The following is a 16747-nucleotide window of genomic DNA, read 5'->3' on the forward strand; positions in this document are numbered from 1 at the left end:
TATCTGCTCCGTAAACCCTTAGTTTTCCTAGACTGCTCTTACTTGTACAGGAGTAGTCATCAACTCTGGTGTATCCTGGGAGACAGTCACAGTGATACGATCCAGGCAAATTCACACACACAGTGTTTGCATGGCAGTAGTGTGTGCCATTCGCACACTCATCTTTATCTGTAACAAAATGGAGAGCAGACAAAAGTTAAAGATTACAAGTTGAAGGGTGATGGGTACAATGTAATAGTACATGTGGCTATCAGCAATTAAGTTATTGAAGATCTGTCAGCAGGGTTGCAAATTCTGTGTCACTGTAAATAAGGAGACTTGAGTGTAGTGGCACCAGATTTTCTTTTAAAGTATAATAAGAAGGCAAGGCAAATTAAATCCGAGTCTTTGACTTCGATAATGTCAAAGCACACACAGTGGGACATCTTGCTGGCTTTGCTCTGATCGCCTTTATAGCCTGTAAATTACTGTCATCAATATTATTGTACAGCATTAAATGTGCTCTTCTCACATTCCTCTCTATTATTTTAACAGAGGCAGTACCAGTTTATTCCAAATGGATTAATGTCTCCTTAAAAACTGTAGAGGAGGAATTTGATACCAGCACATTAAGTGGCTTCAAAATGACATCACTCAGAGTAATTTCCAGGTGTATAATTCATGTGCTTTTGCTGCTGGCAGCTGAAAGTAAACTGACAGAAAGGGGCTCAGGAGTATTTTGTGAACAGTTTTCTTTTGCATCTTATGTTAACATATCTGTCAGATTCATCAGATTTCTCCTATGGTTTAGCAGCAAGTGTCTAAGGTGTTTGTAGCAGATACTTGCACGCAATGCCAGGTTGTGTGAGTGGACTAGATAAGGTTCCTATCAAGCAGCTTTAATCCTATCCTAAATTCTCATTGTCACTGACCATTTGCTGCATGGCTGATATTTTCACTTTTAATTCAGATAACTTGGAACAATCCACATTCGTAGAGGGAATGGGGGGGGGGGGGGGGAGGGGAAGATGGCAAACAAATAAGTTTTTTACATAAAAATACATTAGTCATGCATTTTGCACTCCGATTGTGTTATGGAGCATGACTTCCAACTGTCCAAGTGAACCACCACAGATCCGGTGAACTTCCTGGGGTCAACCATGATTGCATTTTTCAGCAAGGTTCATACCTGCACTGGGAAAATAACTGTTCCTGACGGTGATAGTGTTTTTTTTTTGGGGGGGGTGGTTGGCAGAAAATGGTCAATGCTGTAAGGATCAGATGCCTGCTGCAGCTTAAAGGAGACAGGGAAGGGAAGCCTCCGTCGTTGCATATATTTTGTAGCTTCCAATGTATTGGCCAATTCTACTGACATTGAACTGCTGATCCATTGTCTTCCATTCTGTTTTGGATCCTGCTTAGAGCACTGGAATTGTTCCTGGCATTGCCCCTCTCCTGGCAACGCTGGGCCCCTACTGATTGCTGGTGTTTTTAACATCAAACATTGTTCAAGCTCCAATGATGGAAAATGTGACACGTGCTTTTTTTTTTAAGAGTACCCCAACCAATATTTGGAGCAGGCCTCCCTAGTCTCAGACAGAAATGACACTGGAATATTGCTGCATGTGCAGAAATGAATGGGATATCTGGTGCTATGGGTCCTCATCCAATTCTGCTCTCCTGCCTGCCTTATTACATTAGAACATTGGCAAAGACAATGACAATCCTACCTACTGTATTCCTTGCAATGTAAATTCATCATGATCAAAACAAAAGATCTTCCCAGCTGAATGTTCCCATTCAAGGCCTGCTACCCAACCCGACCTCGATGGGACCCGACGACATGTGTCGGGTCGGGTCAGGTCGGATCGCACTTCCAGGTCTGGCATTCGGGCTCGGGTCGGGTTAAGCCAGATCGGACACGCTCTATCACCACCTCAGGTAAGTGACTCTAATGTCAATTTACTCTTTGGACTTTAAAGGTGGTTTTGTTACATTTATTTTAAGCTTGTGCAGGTAAGGAACAAAATGAAAAATGGAAGGTAAGTTAACTGATGGTTGGATCAGGTCGGGTCGGGCGCGGGAAAAAATGGAAGGACTCAGGCCGGGTCGGGGTCGGGCTCGGGGTCGGATGAAGTTCTGTCGGGCTCGGGTCAGGTCTCATTTGCAGACCCGAGCAGGCGTTTAGTTCCCATGAATGTCAGGAACCTGATGTCAGGACCACTTCCGGGTCTCGATTCCATACATTTCAGATATATACCCGAAGGCCTCATTTTACAGGAGGCAGACAATTATCAGGCCGTCGCCCTATTCACTGTCCAATTAGTGACAGTGACTGGGTTACAGAGGCGGGAGCGCAGGACAACATAGCCGACTACAATGGAGGCCAGCAGCTCACACTGAGACTAGTGGGAGCACTGCTGAGGGCCAGATTGATGGAGAGGCAGGGAAGCACTGAAGCCACCATCCACATTTGTGGAGCGGCTGAAATGTTAAATATATATGGCCATCAAAGACATCCATCTCCACTATTTCAGAACTCAACGGCAAGACTGCAATATGGGCAGACAGCAGCCTTGCCATTTGCTACTGATGAGCTCTTCAACGGCCATAGAGGTTACGAGGCTCCGATCTCGCGCTGTGGAACTGCCTCTTCTTGCCTACTGGGGAGCAGACAAAGCAGGGGGCCCATGCACTTTTCACAAAATTTCAATTCTGTCCAAAAATAGGACTATTTTCTCTTTTAAGTGCCTTAGTTGGTTACCCATGACTGCTATGTGGATTAGCCACTGCTCCTGGGAGCCCACCTCCCGGAAAATGCTAGTAGGCGAGAAGACGTTGTGGAGTTGAGCCGCCGCACGTCACTACAAATTTCCAAGGCCCCCCCAAACTTTCGGCCCCCCCCCCTTCTTCCCCAACCTCCAAAGCCACCTCCACAGGGCTGGGAAAATTCAGTCCTCTGTCTCTCCAAACAATTAAAAGAAGGCAAACATGTTGTGAGCAAAATTTGTACCTCGCTGTGCCATTTGTACGAACGTTAGCAGGGAAATAAGGCCCAATTTCAGGGACCAATGTCCTGTTCCCCAAGCACATCTGAAATACCTCCGATTCAAAATTGGCCATTTTCAAGCCATTTTCCAAGTGTTAAAACCCTTACATATGTAAATGAGGGCCACAAAAGTTGTTTAAGGTCCCTTCACAGACATGAGCAGGGCAGGAGTGTAAAAATATTCTTCAAATCCAGACCAAAGTAAGGAATCAAGAAGCAATACTTCATTCAATGAATCTTTCCTAGTATTGAGTTATGACACTACTGACTTTCTGTATGCCGCAAACAAAATGTCCAAAGCTATTTACTGATGGTCTTTAGTTCAAGGACCCCACTTTATCCAATGAACAAAAAAAACTCTTCACTGATTTATTACTATGACAATTTATAAACAGACAGCTTGTACAGCAGACAAATAAATCCTTCCATTTCTGGTGGACTACTGCTACAATTACAATCAGCTATCACATGGTAAATGCATCACTGCACACTCAAAAAGAACTGGCCTTATCCTATGGGGTTTTACTTTTAAGATGCCAGGTTAATTGTCATCAAGTTACAATGGTTGAGGTTAACCGAACATAATTAATACTTTATTTAAGGGCACGAGGGTTAAGCATAATCAAGTTACAGTGACTAACATGATTAATCTCCTGTTTGCTGTTAAAAGAACATTTAATACTTAAGAAGTTATATATTCATCAGTTATGACATCATTACTTCACAAGACAGATTCTGAAATAATGTTTTACATGTCACACTGGGAACAAATCTGTCCAGATCGTACCAGTGCTATATCCAGTAATAAGTGCAAGAAGAGACTGGGTCTCGGGGAGTGGCGCAAAACAGGTGGTATCGGATCGGCTGCCTGCTATATTCAGTTTCATTGCAGTCAATGGAATTAAATATCAGGCACTGCATACAAGTGACTACTAATCCAAGAGCACCTGTTTTACAACACAGCCTAAGGCCAATTTCAACCCCATTACATCTGGAACATATTTTACTGGGTTTTCGACAATTACAATGATTTTTAATTGCAACTTGCTGTACATCCTGAACTTAAATGATAGTTGTAGGTCTGTTCTGTTCTTGTATGCAGCTTTGTTGTACCATTTAGAGTTTATAACATGCATATGTTATGGAACAGTGGGTGATTGTGTGGCTGGTTTCCACTGTTCACCTCCCAACTGATCACAGACAGTATTTCTGTTTAAATTAGTGCTTCAATCCCTGTATTTTGTTGGCCAAATAAACAGACAATGACAGGTTTTCTCATGAGTTTAAAACAGAAGATTAAATATTTATTCAACAATAATCACCCAAAATGTTCGCAACACCACCCACATATGCATTCACTCTCTCACGCACTCAAGAACAGCTAGATAGAAGGTAAGAGATGTTAAGCGGCCAAGGTGTAAAAGCCTGTTGTTTCAAGAAAACCTGTGGGATCCTGTCGGAAGGTGAATTTTAAAGTTACAGGCCTGTTTGTTGATTGTCTGATGATTGCTGGGTTGCTGAAGACTTTTGGCGGTTCACTTCAGTTTGAAGATGGTACTGATATTCTTAGTTCAGTTGTCACAGGTGGAGGAGTAGTTTAAAAGGCACTCTCTTTTCTCTGCTACACTAGGCTTTCTACTTGTCTCAGCAGGGTGCAAATGTTAGCTGGAACTAGTCTCTCTCTCTCTCTCTCTCTCAGCCTTGTGCTATAATTCAAGATGGCTTTCGATGTTGACCATGTGGCTGGAAAGTCCAGACTAATATTGATGACTTGACAACTGAACTGGAAACTGTTCTTCAAAACAATTACCTTTAAAGGTAAGCTCATTAAGTGTTACTTTTGCCTATGTGACTTTAGGTTTCAGTTCCTGATGGGCTGTATGATGGCCCTATTTTGAAACTATGAGGGCTGTTCACTCTCTATTGTGGTGAAGGATAGCTGGAGATGTAGAGTTTTGGAGTGTTTGTTTTAGCTCGTTTTGTGCATCGCTCACATCCATGTAGATGGAGTTTTAATTGGTTTAGTTGTTGCAGACATGGATGTGTACTTTAGTGCCGGAGGTGGTATTTGTCATGTGACTGTGTCCTCCATCTTGTTGAAAACAAATGTAACAATTCTTTTTAAATTGTTCTAATTTTTTGACTCTTCAGTTTATTTTCTGTACTTTTGTCACTGCACTTCTTGTGAGAGTGACACATACCTCGGGGGTCAATTACATAATTCTCCAGAAGTGTGATAAAACCATAAAAAAGGCCAATAGTATTTTAGATTATATAAATGAGGTCATGAAGAAGAAGATGACCAGTATTTATACAGCATCTTCACAACCTCTCGACTCCCAAAGTGCTTCCTAGTCTATTAAATACTTTTTTATGTATGTAATGCAGGAAAAACAGCAGCTAATTTTCAAGCAGCAAGCTCCTACAAACAGGAATCAGATGATCGGAGTATCTGTTTTAGTGATGTTGGTTAAGGGATAATTATTGCCCAGCACACAAGGGAGAATTCCCCTGCTCTTCTTCAAACGAGTGCCATGGGATCTTTAGTGCCTACCTGAGAGGGAAGACAGGGTCTCGGCTTGACAACTCATCTGAAAAATGGCACCTCTGACAATGCAGCACTCCATCAGTATCCCTACAAATTAACAGTCTCTTTTCTTCTTTTTTTCCTTTTTTCTATCAATTTTCTGTTACCTTTCACTGTTGTTCACCTTCGCCCACCCTCACTCATGAATCCTACTTTTGCTTAGTCCAAGGCTTTGTTTTCACATGCACACATCTAATCCCATCTAAGATGCCCATTTTTCTAACAGAAATACAATCAGAAAAATAATGACAGTATATCTTCCCACCTTAACTGGTCAGAATATCCCTCATTTCCACATACAAGATAGAACAAGCATGAGACAGAATGGGACTTGATGATGCACAGAAGAATATTGCAACATTAAGCCCAGAACAAAATGTCACTCAGCAATTTAACTTCTGGTAAACCACTGCATCACACAATATATCTTTTATACCAAGCCAATTAAGATTGATAGTTAAAAGTTGAAATAGCTTAGAATCATTGTATGAGTTGACTGAAGTATTTTGCATCTCACATCTTTCACAGCGCATCAAACGTAAACATGCAAGGAACTGTCAAGAGGATATAAACTTAATCAACGATAACTGAAATGATTGTATGTACATAAAAACTAAAGCAACACAATAATGAACAATTTTAAAATAGCAATATGTTAGGATAACAGAGTAAGTTAACACAAATACCATGGCATTTTGCAGATTTGCTTTTGAATATTACCATTGTAATTTTTCTAATGTTTCCACTTTATACCACAGAATCTAGATCAATTTGATATGTGTGTCTGTATCTCAAATGCAGTTATCCTGGATTGCATTTGTGGATGTCTAAAGACAGTCGTTATGATTGAAAATAAAGATAATTCAATAAGTCATATTTTCTGAAATCAAAAAGGAAGGTGTGTACCAGTAGCTGTGCTGAGTGCAGCATTAGAACAAAGAACTGTACAAAATATTATACAAATTGCGAAATTCAATAAATAAAAATTTAATGACTCCTTGCTATGTTGCACCCTGTGAGATCAATACTAAACCACAGTGATATGATATGGAAGAAAATCACAGCAATTTTGGAGGGAGCCAGTTACATTGTAACAGAGACTGTCATGTATTTGGTGCACTATAATATATGCTCACTGTGTTTTTCTTTAAAGATTAAGCATCTGCATTGTAGCATTTGAGGAAATGTTTATTCTGTTTATCCCGTCCTTTCCCGAAGGTAGTGACTGTATTTGGACTATGGTTCTACATGATCTGGCAGCTCCCAAACAAGCCAACTAAGTGGTCATTCTTCAGGTATCAGACGAGATGAAAAATGTAGACACAATCAACCATGAGGAACACTGTACCTTGTCCTCATCTGACATCCACTTTCCAGCTGGAGTCACTTAATAACTAGTTGGAATTGGAACCCAAACTGTTTTTCTCCCCTTTCTTTTCCTATCCCAAGGCACGATTACCCATTTCAGCACCCTTAGCACCCATATAGATTTATAAATAAAATGAATACATGTGACAGCCTTGGCACAGTGGTAACACACGTGCCTCTGAATCTAAAGGTTGTGGCTTTCAGTCTCACTCCAAGGACTTCAGCACATGATCTAGGCTGACACTCCAGTGCAGTACTTAGGCACTGTTGTACTGTTGGAGGTGTCATCTTTTAGTGTGTGTCTGTCTGCCCTCTCAGGTGGGCAAAGAAGATCCCTTGGCACTATTAAAAGAAAAGGAGGGGAGGTCTGCAGGTGGCCTGCCCTATATTTATCCCTCAACCAATATCACTAATTAAAAAGCAAATGATCTAGTCATTTATCTCTTTGTTATTTGTGGAACCTTTCTGTGGCTAAATTGGTTGTCACTTTTCCAACATTACAACAGGGACTGAACTTTCAAAAGCACTTTGGGATGTTCTGAGGATGTGAAAGGTGCTATAAAAATGCAATTTCTTTCTATATTAAATAAAATCTTACTGTACATACGTTAGACTGGTGGTATCTATGTTCAATATATAACCATAACCTCCGAAGTTTCAGATAATGCACACAAATGATTTGGCTTTTGTTCTTGTAGTTCATAATCTGACCCCTTAACTAGACTACTGTTAGATACAGACAGTTATTGTCCATTAATCAACTACAGGCTTCCATACCTAACAGTACAAGAGGCAGAACATTTTTCATTCAGCATATTGAACCCTGGGTTGCTTCCATAATAAAGCCCCTTTTTGCAGTGACAGTTCATTAGCCTGACTGAGCTACGAAGAGAACTGGCTTGCTTAAATGGGCGGGGTCACCACTCCATTCCCACTGGACGCGAGTATCATTTTCAATCCAGTAGAGACCAGAGTTCTGGTTGAATATGAGTATCTCACTGGATGTCAACTCAGTAATCTAGGGCTAGATTTTCAATTGCTTGCGAGTTCAAGATCGGGTGGGGTCGTGCATTGAAAATCGCAATCTCGGATGACATCACTGGTTCCCTCCGCCTCTGGGACACGATGCGATTTTCAAAAGGAGGGTGGGAGGGGGCAGCGGGCAACCTGCATGCCTCCAATTAACAGATTGTTGAACTCGTTGTGGAGCTCATTAACAGTCTTTGGAGCAGCAGTTTGAAATTTTCAATTGGGAGGCAGTGGGAAAACAGAGGGTCTGGAACATATTAGGGTGCAGCTATCATGAATACAACGATTGCCATGTTCAACAGTTATGAGAAACAGGAGTCTTAAACTCAGCTGCTCAACCAGTGGCAGAGTTGCTGGTGCTGAGAGGCTTGCATTTGTGAACAGTGAGTGGTTGGACTCTTGAGACTCTGACGTTGGACAGGGTAGCAAGGAGGAGCTTCAGCAGATACATCCTCCTGGTCAGAAGGAGACCAGAGGAGCAGAGTGGGGGGATTGCAAGGGGAAGAAGGCGCTACTCAAAACATCGGGAGTACTGCCCAAGAGTCAGCTACCTGCAAATGACAGAGCACCAGTGTCATAAGACACTGCACCTATCCAGGCAGATGCTCTTGGACATTTGTGCTCTGGTCCACAATGACCTGATGCCTCGCAGCCCTCCACCTTCAGCCATCAGGGTCACCGTGCGCTGAATTTTTATACATCCAGGTCGTTCCAGGGATCAGCTGCAGACCTGAGTGGTATCTTGCAGTCAGCAGCTCATCATGTCATCAGGCAAGTCATGGATGCCATCTTCCAGAGGGCAGGGGCCTACATTCATTTTGAGACAGATGGGCCTGCGCAGGCCCGGAGGACTTTAAGCTTTGTCGCCATTGTTCGATTCCCTCAGGCCCAGAGAGTCATCGATTATACCCACATAGCCATCAAAGCACCGACAGACCAGCCAGTCAGATGCCTGAACCGAAAAGGCTCCCAGTCAATGAATGTCCAGCTAGTCTGTGACCACAGGAAATGAATCTACCAGGTCTGCGCCCAGTTCCCGGAGTTGTCACAACTCCTTTGTCCTTTGAGAGTCCCAGGTGCTGCACATCTTCAACCCAACAGCCAGACTCCGTAGGAAGCTGTTGGGGGATAAGGGTTTACCTTGAAGAAGTGGCTCCTGACTCCCAACCAGTACCCAGCCACAGCTGCAGAGAGATGCTACAACCAAAGCCATCTACTAACACGTACCTGCATTGAACAGACCATCGTCATCTTGAAGATGTGCTTCCGTTGTCTTGACCAATAGGGTGGTGCTCACCAGTACAAGCCAGTCAGGGTGTCTCATGTTATGGATCTCTGCTGCACGTTGCACAACTTGACTATGCAAAGAGGTCTGGAGCTGGGTGAACACGAGGACCTGGTATGTCACTCTACCTCGGGGCAAGATGGGGAGGAGGAACAGGAGGATGAGGGGGACGCTCCAGAGGAGCCCGGTGCCCAGGCATTGGTAGATATCTGCTGAGACCATTCCAGGGCTCATGGCAATCAGCAGGCTGGCATAGCAGCAAGGACCAAGCTAGTTCAGCAACATTTCACTTGCGTGGCTCCTAGCCCTTATGATAGGTGACTCTGTAACTGACTTTCCATCAGAAGAAAAATTATCCAGTAAGCACACACATCTGAATAATCACTTCGCCACCCACATTGACTGAAAATGGGATCTCCACCACCAACAGTCTCCAGCAACACAGACCATGTCACTTCTTGTAACCCAGCCAGCCTGCTCCACACCCCCAGCCCCTCACGTTATGGCCTTTTGACAACAAACAATGATAACGCACAAGTCTGCTTGTTGGCATAATGAACAATAAACAAAAAGCCAATGAACATACAAACTCAAAAAACATCACCCAAGTAATCCATAAAGTGCATCTAACAACATGGTGCCTTGCATTCATGCCCGGTCCTACAGGATGCTCCCACTGTGGCTGAGAATGAGGTGGAGGCAGCCTGCTCTCTAGTCTCTGCTCGCGGCTGAGATGCCAGTGGTTTCCGTCCTCATCGTGGAAGTGCCCGTGTTGGCTCCTCCATGGTTTGCTGGGCCTGTGTCATTGCATGGGCAGCCACTGTCACAGGGTGGGGTGGCATGGATGGTTCTTCTGTCAGAGGCGTCAAGAAGGCAAAGGATGACGCTGGTGCACCTTCAATAATGGGTCCCTTATCAGCCTCTTGACAGCTTCAGCCCTGTCACAGTGCTCTTGCATGCTGGATGAGGCCTCAGCTGGGATGCAGCTAGCATCCATTCCATGCATCTCTGCGCCATCAGTAACACTGAGTAGTCAATACTGCAAAGAATGTCACTCTTTCCGTGCATATCAGCGTGCTGCTCCTGCATCCACTCAGAGTGATGCTACAAATGACTCTCCAAGAGATGGGCCACTCTTTCCATGGAGAAGTTCATGCACTCAAAACCCTGAGAGATAATGGAGAACATGTGCCACATAGGCTCCTCCATTGTCTGCCCATGGCTCCGCAATGCCTCAGGGATCTCTGACATGGGGGTACCCATCTGCTTCTGATGCTCCCGAAAGACCCCTCTTTGTGTGTGACACCTGAAGCCCGGCATCTCCATCCCTGGAGATGGCTATGATTTTCCTCCATCCTCTGAGGGGACTGCCCACAGCTGACTCTGCCTCGCCTTCTTCCTCATACTCACTCGTGAGGTGCGGTTCACCCAGTGCTCCCTGTTCTAAGCTAGATTGAGGCTCAACCAAGGTGAGCGTGTCTGTGCTGGTGGAAGGTGCAGAGGAATGATGTGACAATGCTGCCTCAGGGACATCTCTCCCTGCTGAGACTGGGCTGGTACATTCTGCTCCCCTTCCGCAACTAGCCCAATGGGAAACACAAGAAGGTGCTGATGAGAACTCGGACTATGCAGCAGGTGCCTCAGCACAACCAATGCCATAGATGACAGCGGTTGTATAGTCACAATGCGCATTCGGCAGGAGTTACCTCCATATCCTTCATCTCTAGATTGAGCTATCAAATGACCCTGCTTTGGATGACCTCCCATCTCGCCATCACTTATGGCTTGACAATGATGGCACCCTTGCAATCTCCAGGGTTGCCTCCTACATAGGGGTGAGTGTGTGGAGCTGTGGCATACCTCCACCACGTCTCTCTGGAATTATGCGCTCTCTTCTACAGGATGAAGTGAGAAAAATTTATGAGAAGGCTGCACTCCCTCACCCATTCCAGCATGACATTCACGTGAGATGTTGCATTCCTCAGTAAGGCCCCCTGCTCCACTGCGTTCCATATGTGAGAATGGCTGATGTGTCATTGATGCAACTTGATATTTGATCTGACAATGTTAAGGAGAACTACGGGCACTCAGTCTGCTCAGTTTGTGCGTATGTTAGTTTATACAGCATTAGAGGCCTGTCACACAGATGTTGCTAGTTACTCACCTTTGCAGACCTTAGCAGATCACTGAAATGCTTTTTGCAGTACACCCATGTCCTCCTAATGACTATCCAGCTGCTGACCTCCGCAGCCACTTCCAACCATGTCCTCTTGGTCTGGCAGACAGGATTTCTTCTTCTGGATAGCAAGAACAGCACATCTCTCCTCTAAGACACAGTGGCCGTCAAAGCCTCAAGGGAGGCATCTGAGAATCGTGGAGCTGCTCGGGGACATCTGCCAAGACAGTGCTGGGCCTCTAAACATCCTGCTGCTCCATCCCACCAGGCGACAGCAAGCCCAGTCATGGCTGCCATTTGCCTTTAAAGATCACCCTCCATGACAAGGTCCCACCTCCAGTCCACTCCCAGTGCTGTTAATTGGACACCGAACTCGCCTCCGAGCCAATTAGGGCCCTTGCATTTAAAAACTGCGTCGCATCACTGATGCTCATACAATGCAGGGTCAGGACCCAGAAATGATTCAGCCATCGCATTCCTGACCCTGGATGCAAATCCAGCCCCCAGTCTCTCCTTGCCAGAACTGTCTGGACTGTGGCTCGAACCATAACCTTCTGACATGGCTGGAAGTAGGGCGGGGGTCGGTGGGGGGGAGATGTTGTGAGATTGTAGGTTACCACTAAATAAATTTACAGTGCTCACATCACAATGATTACTTTGTCAATTTGGTATCGTCACTCAAACTGTACCTGCTGCATCAATGTTTGCTGCAACATCAGCAACCAGCAGGAAAAAAAATGGGTTAAAATTAGAAGAGGACTGTCTGCATGTGTCTCCAGGTTATTACAAAAAATAACGGATAAATGGGAGTGATTTCCAGGCTGCAATCATATCTTGGGTTTCAGATAATAATCATGAAATGTGAGGGCCAATCAGTTGAACTCTTCAATCAGATTGCTACTTGGAAATCATTCCCAAGTATTTCATTTTCTATGTACTTCCCAAGATATATCTTTTGCCATCATGTAAAGAATGATTCAGGTTCGTTGTGCAATCCCATCAAATGAGAGCCATTGTGTATGTGTATGTGATGTGAAAAATGTTAAATAACAATCACAAACATTAATCTTTATACAGTACATACAATACTGTTATTAGTTTGTATATCTATATGGGCTGCTATGCTGCCATTTCCATTTATATACATTTTGAATGTTGAATGTTAACCATATATTGTCATTTTGTTGCAGATGTTTTCTGCTGCTGTCCACAGCAAACCAAACAGTGTTAAGAAATGGTATAGTGGCAAGTCTATAAGCAGGTATACTATAACCCTGCATACAGGCTCTTCCCAAGTAATCGCTCAGTTCCCACTTCACTGATTGTTGGGCAGCTCCATTCATGATCTCACATCTCCGATGACATTGTCACTCTCACCCTTTCCACAGCCTTTCAGCTGTCAGATAGCTTGCCGAACATCTCGTCATGGATGAGTCTTAACTTCTTCCAACTAAGCATTGGGAAGACTGAAGCCATTGTGTTCAGCCCCACCGCTAAATCTGCACCTTCATCCCTGATTTTATCCCTCACCATAGACATTGTCTCAAATTAAACAGAACTGTTCACAAGGTACTCAGCATCCTATTCAATCACAAGTTGGATTTCTGAACCCATATATTCTCCATTACAAAAGATGCACTCGGAGAAATTTCCTAAGAATTGCCTTAAATGTGTTCTCAAAATTGAGTCAGTAGTCAGACTGAATGCAAGGAAAGGACAAAAGTGAATTAACCCATAAAAACTTGTCCAAGGATAAAAGTCAAGCTATCAAGACCACAGGCCCAGAGATGACTCATTAAAGATGTCCTACACTATCTGGGCCTGTGTGACACTCTTTGTAAGGAACACCCTGAAAAACTAGGGAGTAAGCAGGTGACTTAACACGTTTAATGTGCTGGAGCTTTGTGTATTTCAATGTCACTTAGATAGGTCAACAGAATTGAGGCGGTTTCTTTAGAAATTAAAGATATATAAGATTGTGTTTTTGACACTAAGGTCTTTGCTCCTTATTCATCATTTAGTTCTAGTTCTTTTAGTCATCTTTGTAATAGAATATATAGAAGTTCTATGTCTAATACAAGTAGACGTGTGTCTCTGCAAAATCAGAAGTTAAGATTGTACACCTCTATCAACCAGATATAGGCAAATAAAATTATGTCATTTAGATATACAAGTCCAAGATCAATGGAGATGAGATTTTAATCAGCTTGTCCAGATACATCCAATAGCAAAAGAAGTGAATTTACCAAGGAGCAAAGAATCCATGATCTGCATTCTGCAGATGGAGGCTCATTATTCTGATGTCTCAGAAGGTTAGCATCATCCTCCCAGAGAAAGGTGAGGCAATCTGTTCATTTATGCCAGCTCATAAGGACAAGGTCATAGAAGTTCTGAAAACATTGCTAATGACAAGCATGTAGACTTCAACTAATTGGTTGTGAGGCACTTTGGATCATCCTGAGGTTGCGAGAGCTGCTATATAAATGCAAGTTCTTTCCATATTTATTTCTTTTAAATCTCTGCCATAGACTGGCTATTGAATGCAATTAACTTTTCAGCTACCTAACAAGTCTAATCCTAAATTAATCTCACCAATTTAAATCAATCTGTCACTGATCTCACCTATAATATTGTAATGAGAAAGTAGTTAATTATGAATTACTATGGCATAATAGAACTGCCTTTGTAACTTTGTATTTATTTTGTCAATGAATCCTATCTAATTATTCCATACATGGTTAAGTGCTGCTTAGGTGTCAGCAGTGGCTCCATGGGTAACACTTCTGCCTCTGAGTCAGAAGGATGCGAGTTCAAATCCCATGCCAGCGGCTGGATTTTCCCTCGAAGGGCAGGAAAAAGAGGTCAGGACCGTTTCCAGGTGCCAAACCTGCCCCTGGGGGAAACAGTCACTCATCATGATTTTCACGAGGCCACCCCCTTAATTGGCCTAGAAACAGATTTGTCATCCAATTAAGGATGGTGGGTGGGTTCTTGAGCTGGACGGTCAATCAGGGGACTGCCAGATTGAAAGGAGTAGCATTGAAAGGCAGGTAAGACAGAATGGATTTGTCAAGATGGAGGTGGCCTCTGTTACGACAGTCTTGCTTGCACTGTGTCTTTATTGAACTGAACTCATGATTGCTGCCTGCAGTGAATGCCTTATGGTAGGGGTCACATGACTACGGCAAGCCAGGAAGTACATTCGCTCAGTATTGCATTTCTATATTAGGGCGGCACAGTGGCGCAGTGGTTAGCACCACCGCCTCACAGCTCCAGAGACCCGGGTTCAATTCTGGGTACTGCCTGTGTGGAGTTTGCAAGTTCTCCCTGTGTCTGCGTGGGTTTCTTCCGGGTGCTCCGGTTTCCTCCCACAAGCCAAAGACTTGCAGGTTGATAGGTAAATTGGCCATTAGCAATTGCCCTGAGTATAGGTAGGTGGTAGGGAAACATAGGGACAGGGTGGGGATGTGGTAGGAATATGGAATTAGTGTAGGATTAGTATAAATGGGTGGTTGATGGTCGGCACAGACTCGGTGGGCCGAAGGGCCAGTTTCAGTGCTGTATCTCTAAACTAAACTAAACTAAACAATCCCAAACATCCCCCTTTCATACAAAAAAAAATTACGTGCATTATCATTTACTCTGTGAGTTGCCCCTGTTACCCCCTATGCACACAACTGTTCTCATGCATTAGCAGCTCGTTATCCTTTCAGTCTCTGCACATGCATTGCACACATAGTCTTTAAATCGTGCCAGTCTCTTAATGGTGCACGTGCACATTGTCATTAGCTGTTCATCTGGGTGATTTTCCTTCTCCAGGTAGTGTCGTTCCCATGTCACTTGTTGTTGCCATGGTAACTGTTGTTGTTTAATTTCCGTTGTTGGGGTGCTGCGGACCTCTGGGACTGATGGTTGATCTGCGGTCTGTGCAGATGGAGAGTTCACATCTTCCTGATCATCCGCCTGCAGTGAAGGAACAGCTTCTCCAGTTGTGCGCATGTGCCTGCAGTTGCGACGGTATATCTGGTTGTTCACATCCACTACATACGATCGAGGCGACAACCGATCTATGCAGGTCCCAAGTTGCCACTTGGCCTGACGCTTGTTGAGAGCGTTGAAGGTTTTTACTCTGACTGGCTCTCCAATGCTCAATTTTGACAATGGTTTTGCAGTTGTCAAAATCAAATTTGGCTTGTCAATTTATCTCTGCATGCCCAATACACTATTTTAACCACAAGAGTGTCCTTGATATCTTCAGGCCATCCTTTCATCACTACTTCTTGCAACACTTGGGGAGTTGCATCTTGTTGGGCATTTGTTTGATTTGAGCAAGGTGCTTGTCAATCATATTCAATGCCTCTGATAGGTTGATGACTTCCAGAGCATGTTGAGCTGCAGCTTCACGTTGGATCTGGAAGATTTCACACTCTGTCATTGCATCCTCTACTTTCTTCATAGAGCGTGCTGTTCTCGACACCATGTCAGTGATGTACATCTGTTTCCCTTGCTGTATGTCACATTCGGATGATATCGCTGTAACCGAGTAACATTCTTTGCAGATGCTTTGGAGCAGATAGTAGCGGCTTGAGGAAAATACTTTGAAATGGCTTGTGGTCGGACTCGACTGTCACTTTGTTTCTTTCAGGTAGCTATTGATGAAAATGTTCACAAGCAAAGACAATGGCCAGGCACTCTTTCTCGATCTGAGCGTAGTGTCATTTCATTTGCATTAACGCCCTGGATGCAAAGGCAACTGGTCGTTCTTGCTGCATTAGGGTTGCTCCAAGTCCTGTCTCGCTGGCATCACAGTTCAGGGTGACTTCATCTTTTACATCACAGTATTTCAGCACTGGCGTTGCCATCACTAGTTGCTTGATTTTAGTGAAAGCTGCTTCTTGTTCTGTGCCCCAATACCACTGCACGTCCTTGGCAGTGAGTTGGTGTAATGGTTCACACTCCAACAACAAATTGGGCAAGAATTTTGTTAAATAGTTGATAAATCCAACAAATCATTGCACTGCTTTTACTTCTGTTGGTCGCTGCATCGCTGCTACTGTTGTCACCTTTTTGAGATCTGGGCGAAGACCTTTTGCTGTCAGTACGTGACCTATGTACTTGACAGCGGGCATCTTTAATTGAAATTTTTTCTTGTTTAGCTTCAGGTTCATCTGGCGAGCTCTGTCTAGCAGTCACACTAGATTTTGATTGTGGTCAGCAATGGCTTCTTCCATTGTGTCCCTGCATCCATAAACTAGCAGATCATCCACTATAGCT

The 16747-nt window shown here is 43.8% G+C and overlaps 1 protein-coding gene across 3 annotated transcripts in view; it reads right to left on the minus strand.

Annotated features, from left to right (window-relative positions):
- Positions 1–16747, minus strand: part of LOC137377143 (protein kinase C-binding protein NELL1-like) — an 828881-nt gene that overhangs the window by 427890 nt on the left and 384244 nt on the right. For 2 of the 3 annotated variants that reach the window (XM_068046502.1, XM_068046503.1), the window contains exon 13: positions 43–168. The exons of the other annotated variant lie outside the window; for it this stretch is intronic. In XM_068046502.1, coding sequence (XP_067902603.1) covers positions 43–168 — 126 coding nt within the window. The remainder of the gene's footprint in view (positions 1–42; positions 169–16747) is intronic. 3 annotated transcript variants of the gene reach the window in all.

Source organism: Heterodontus francisci, chromosome 14, assembly GCF_036365525.1.
Source record: "Heterodontus francisci isolate sHetFra1 chromosome 14, sHetFra1.hap1, whole genome shotgun sequence".
NCBI classification, from domain to species: Eukaryota; Metazoa; Chordata; class Chondrichthyes; order Heterodontiformes; family Heterodontidae; genus Heterodontus; species Heterodontus francisci.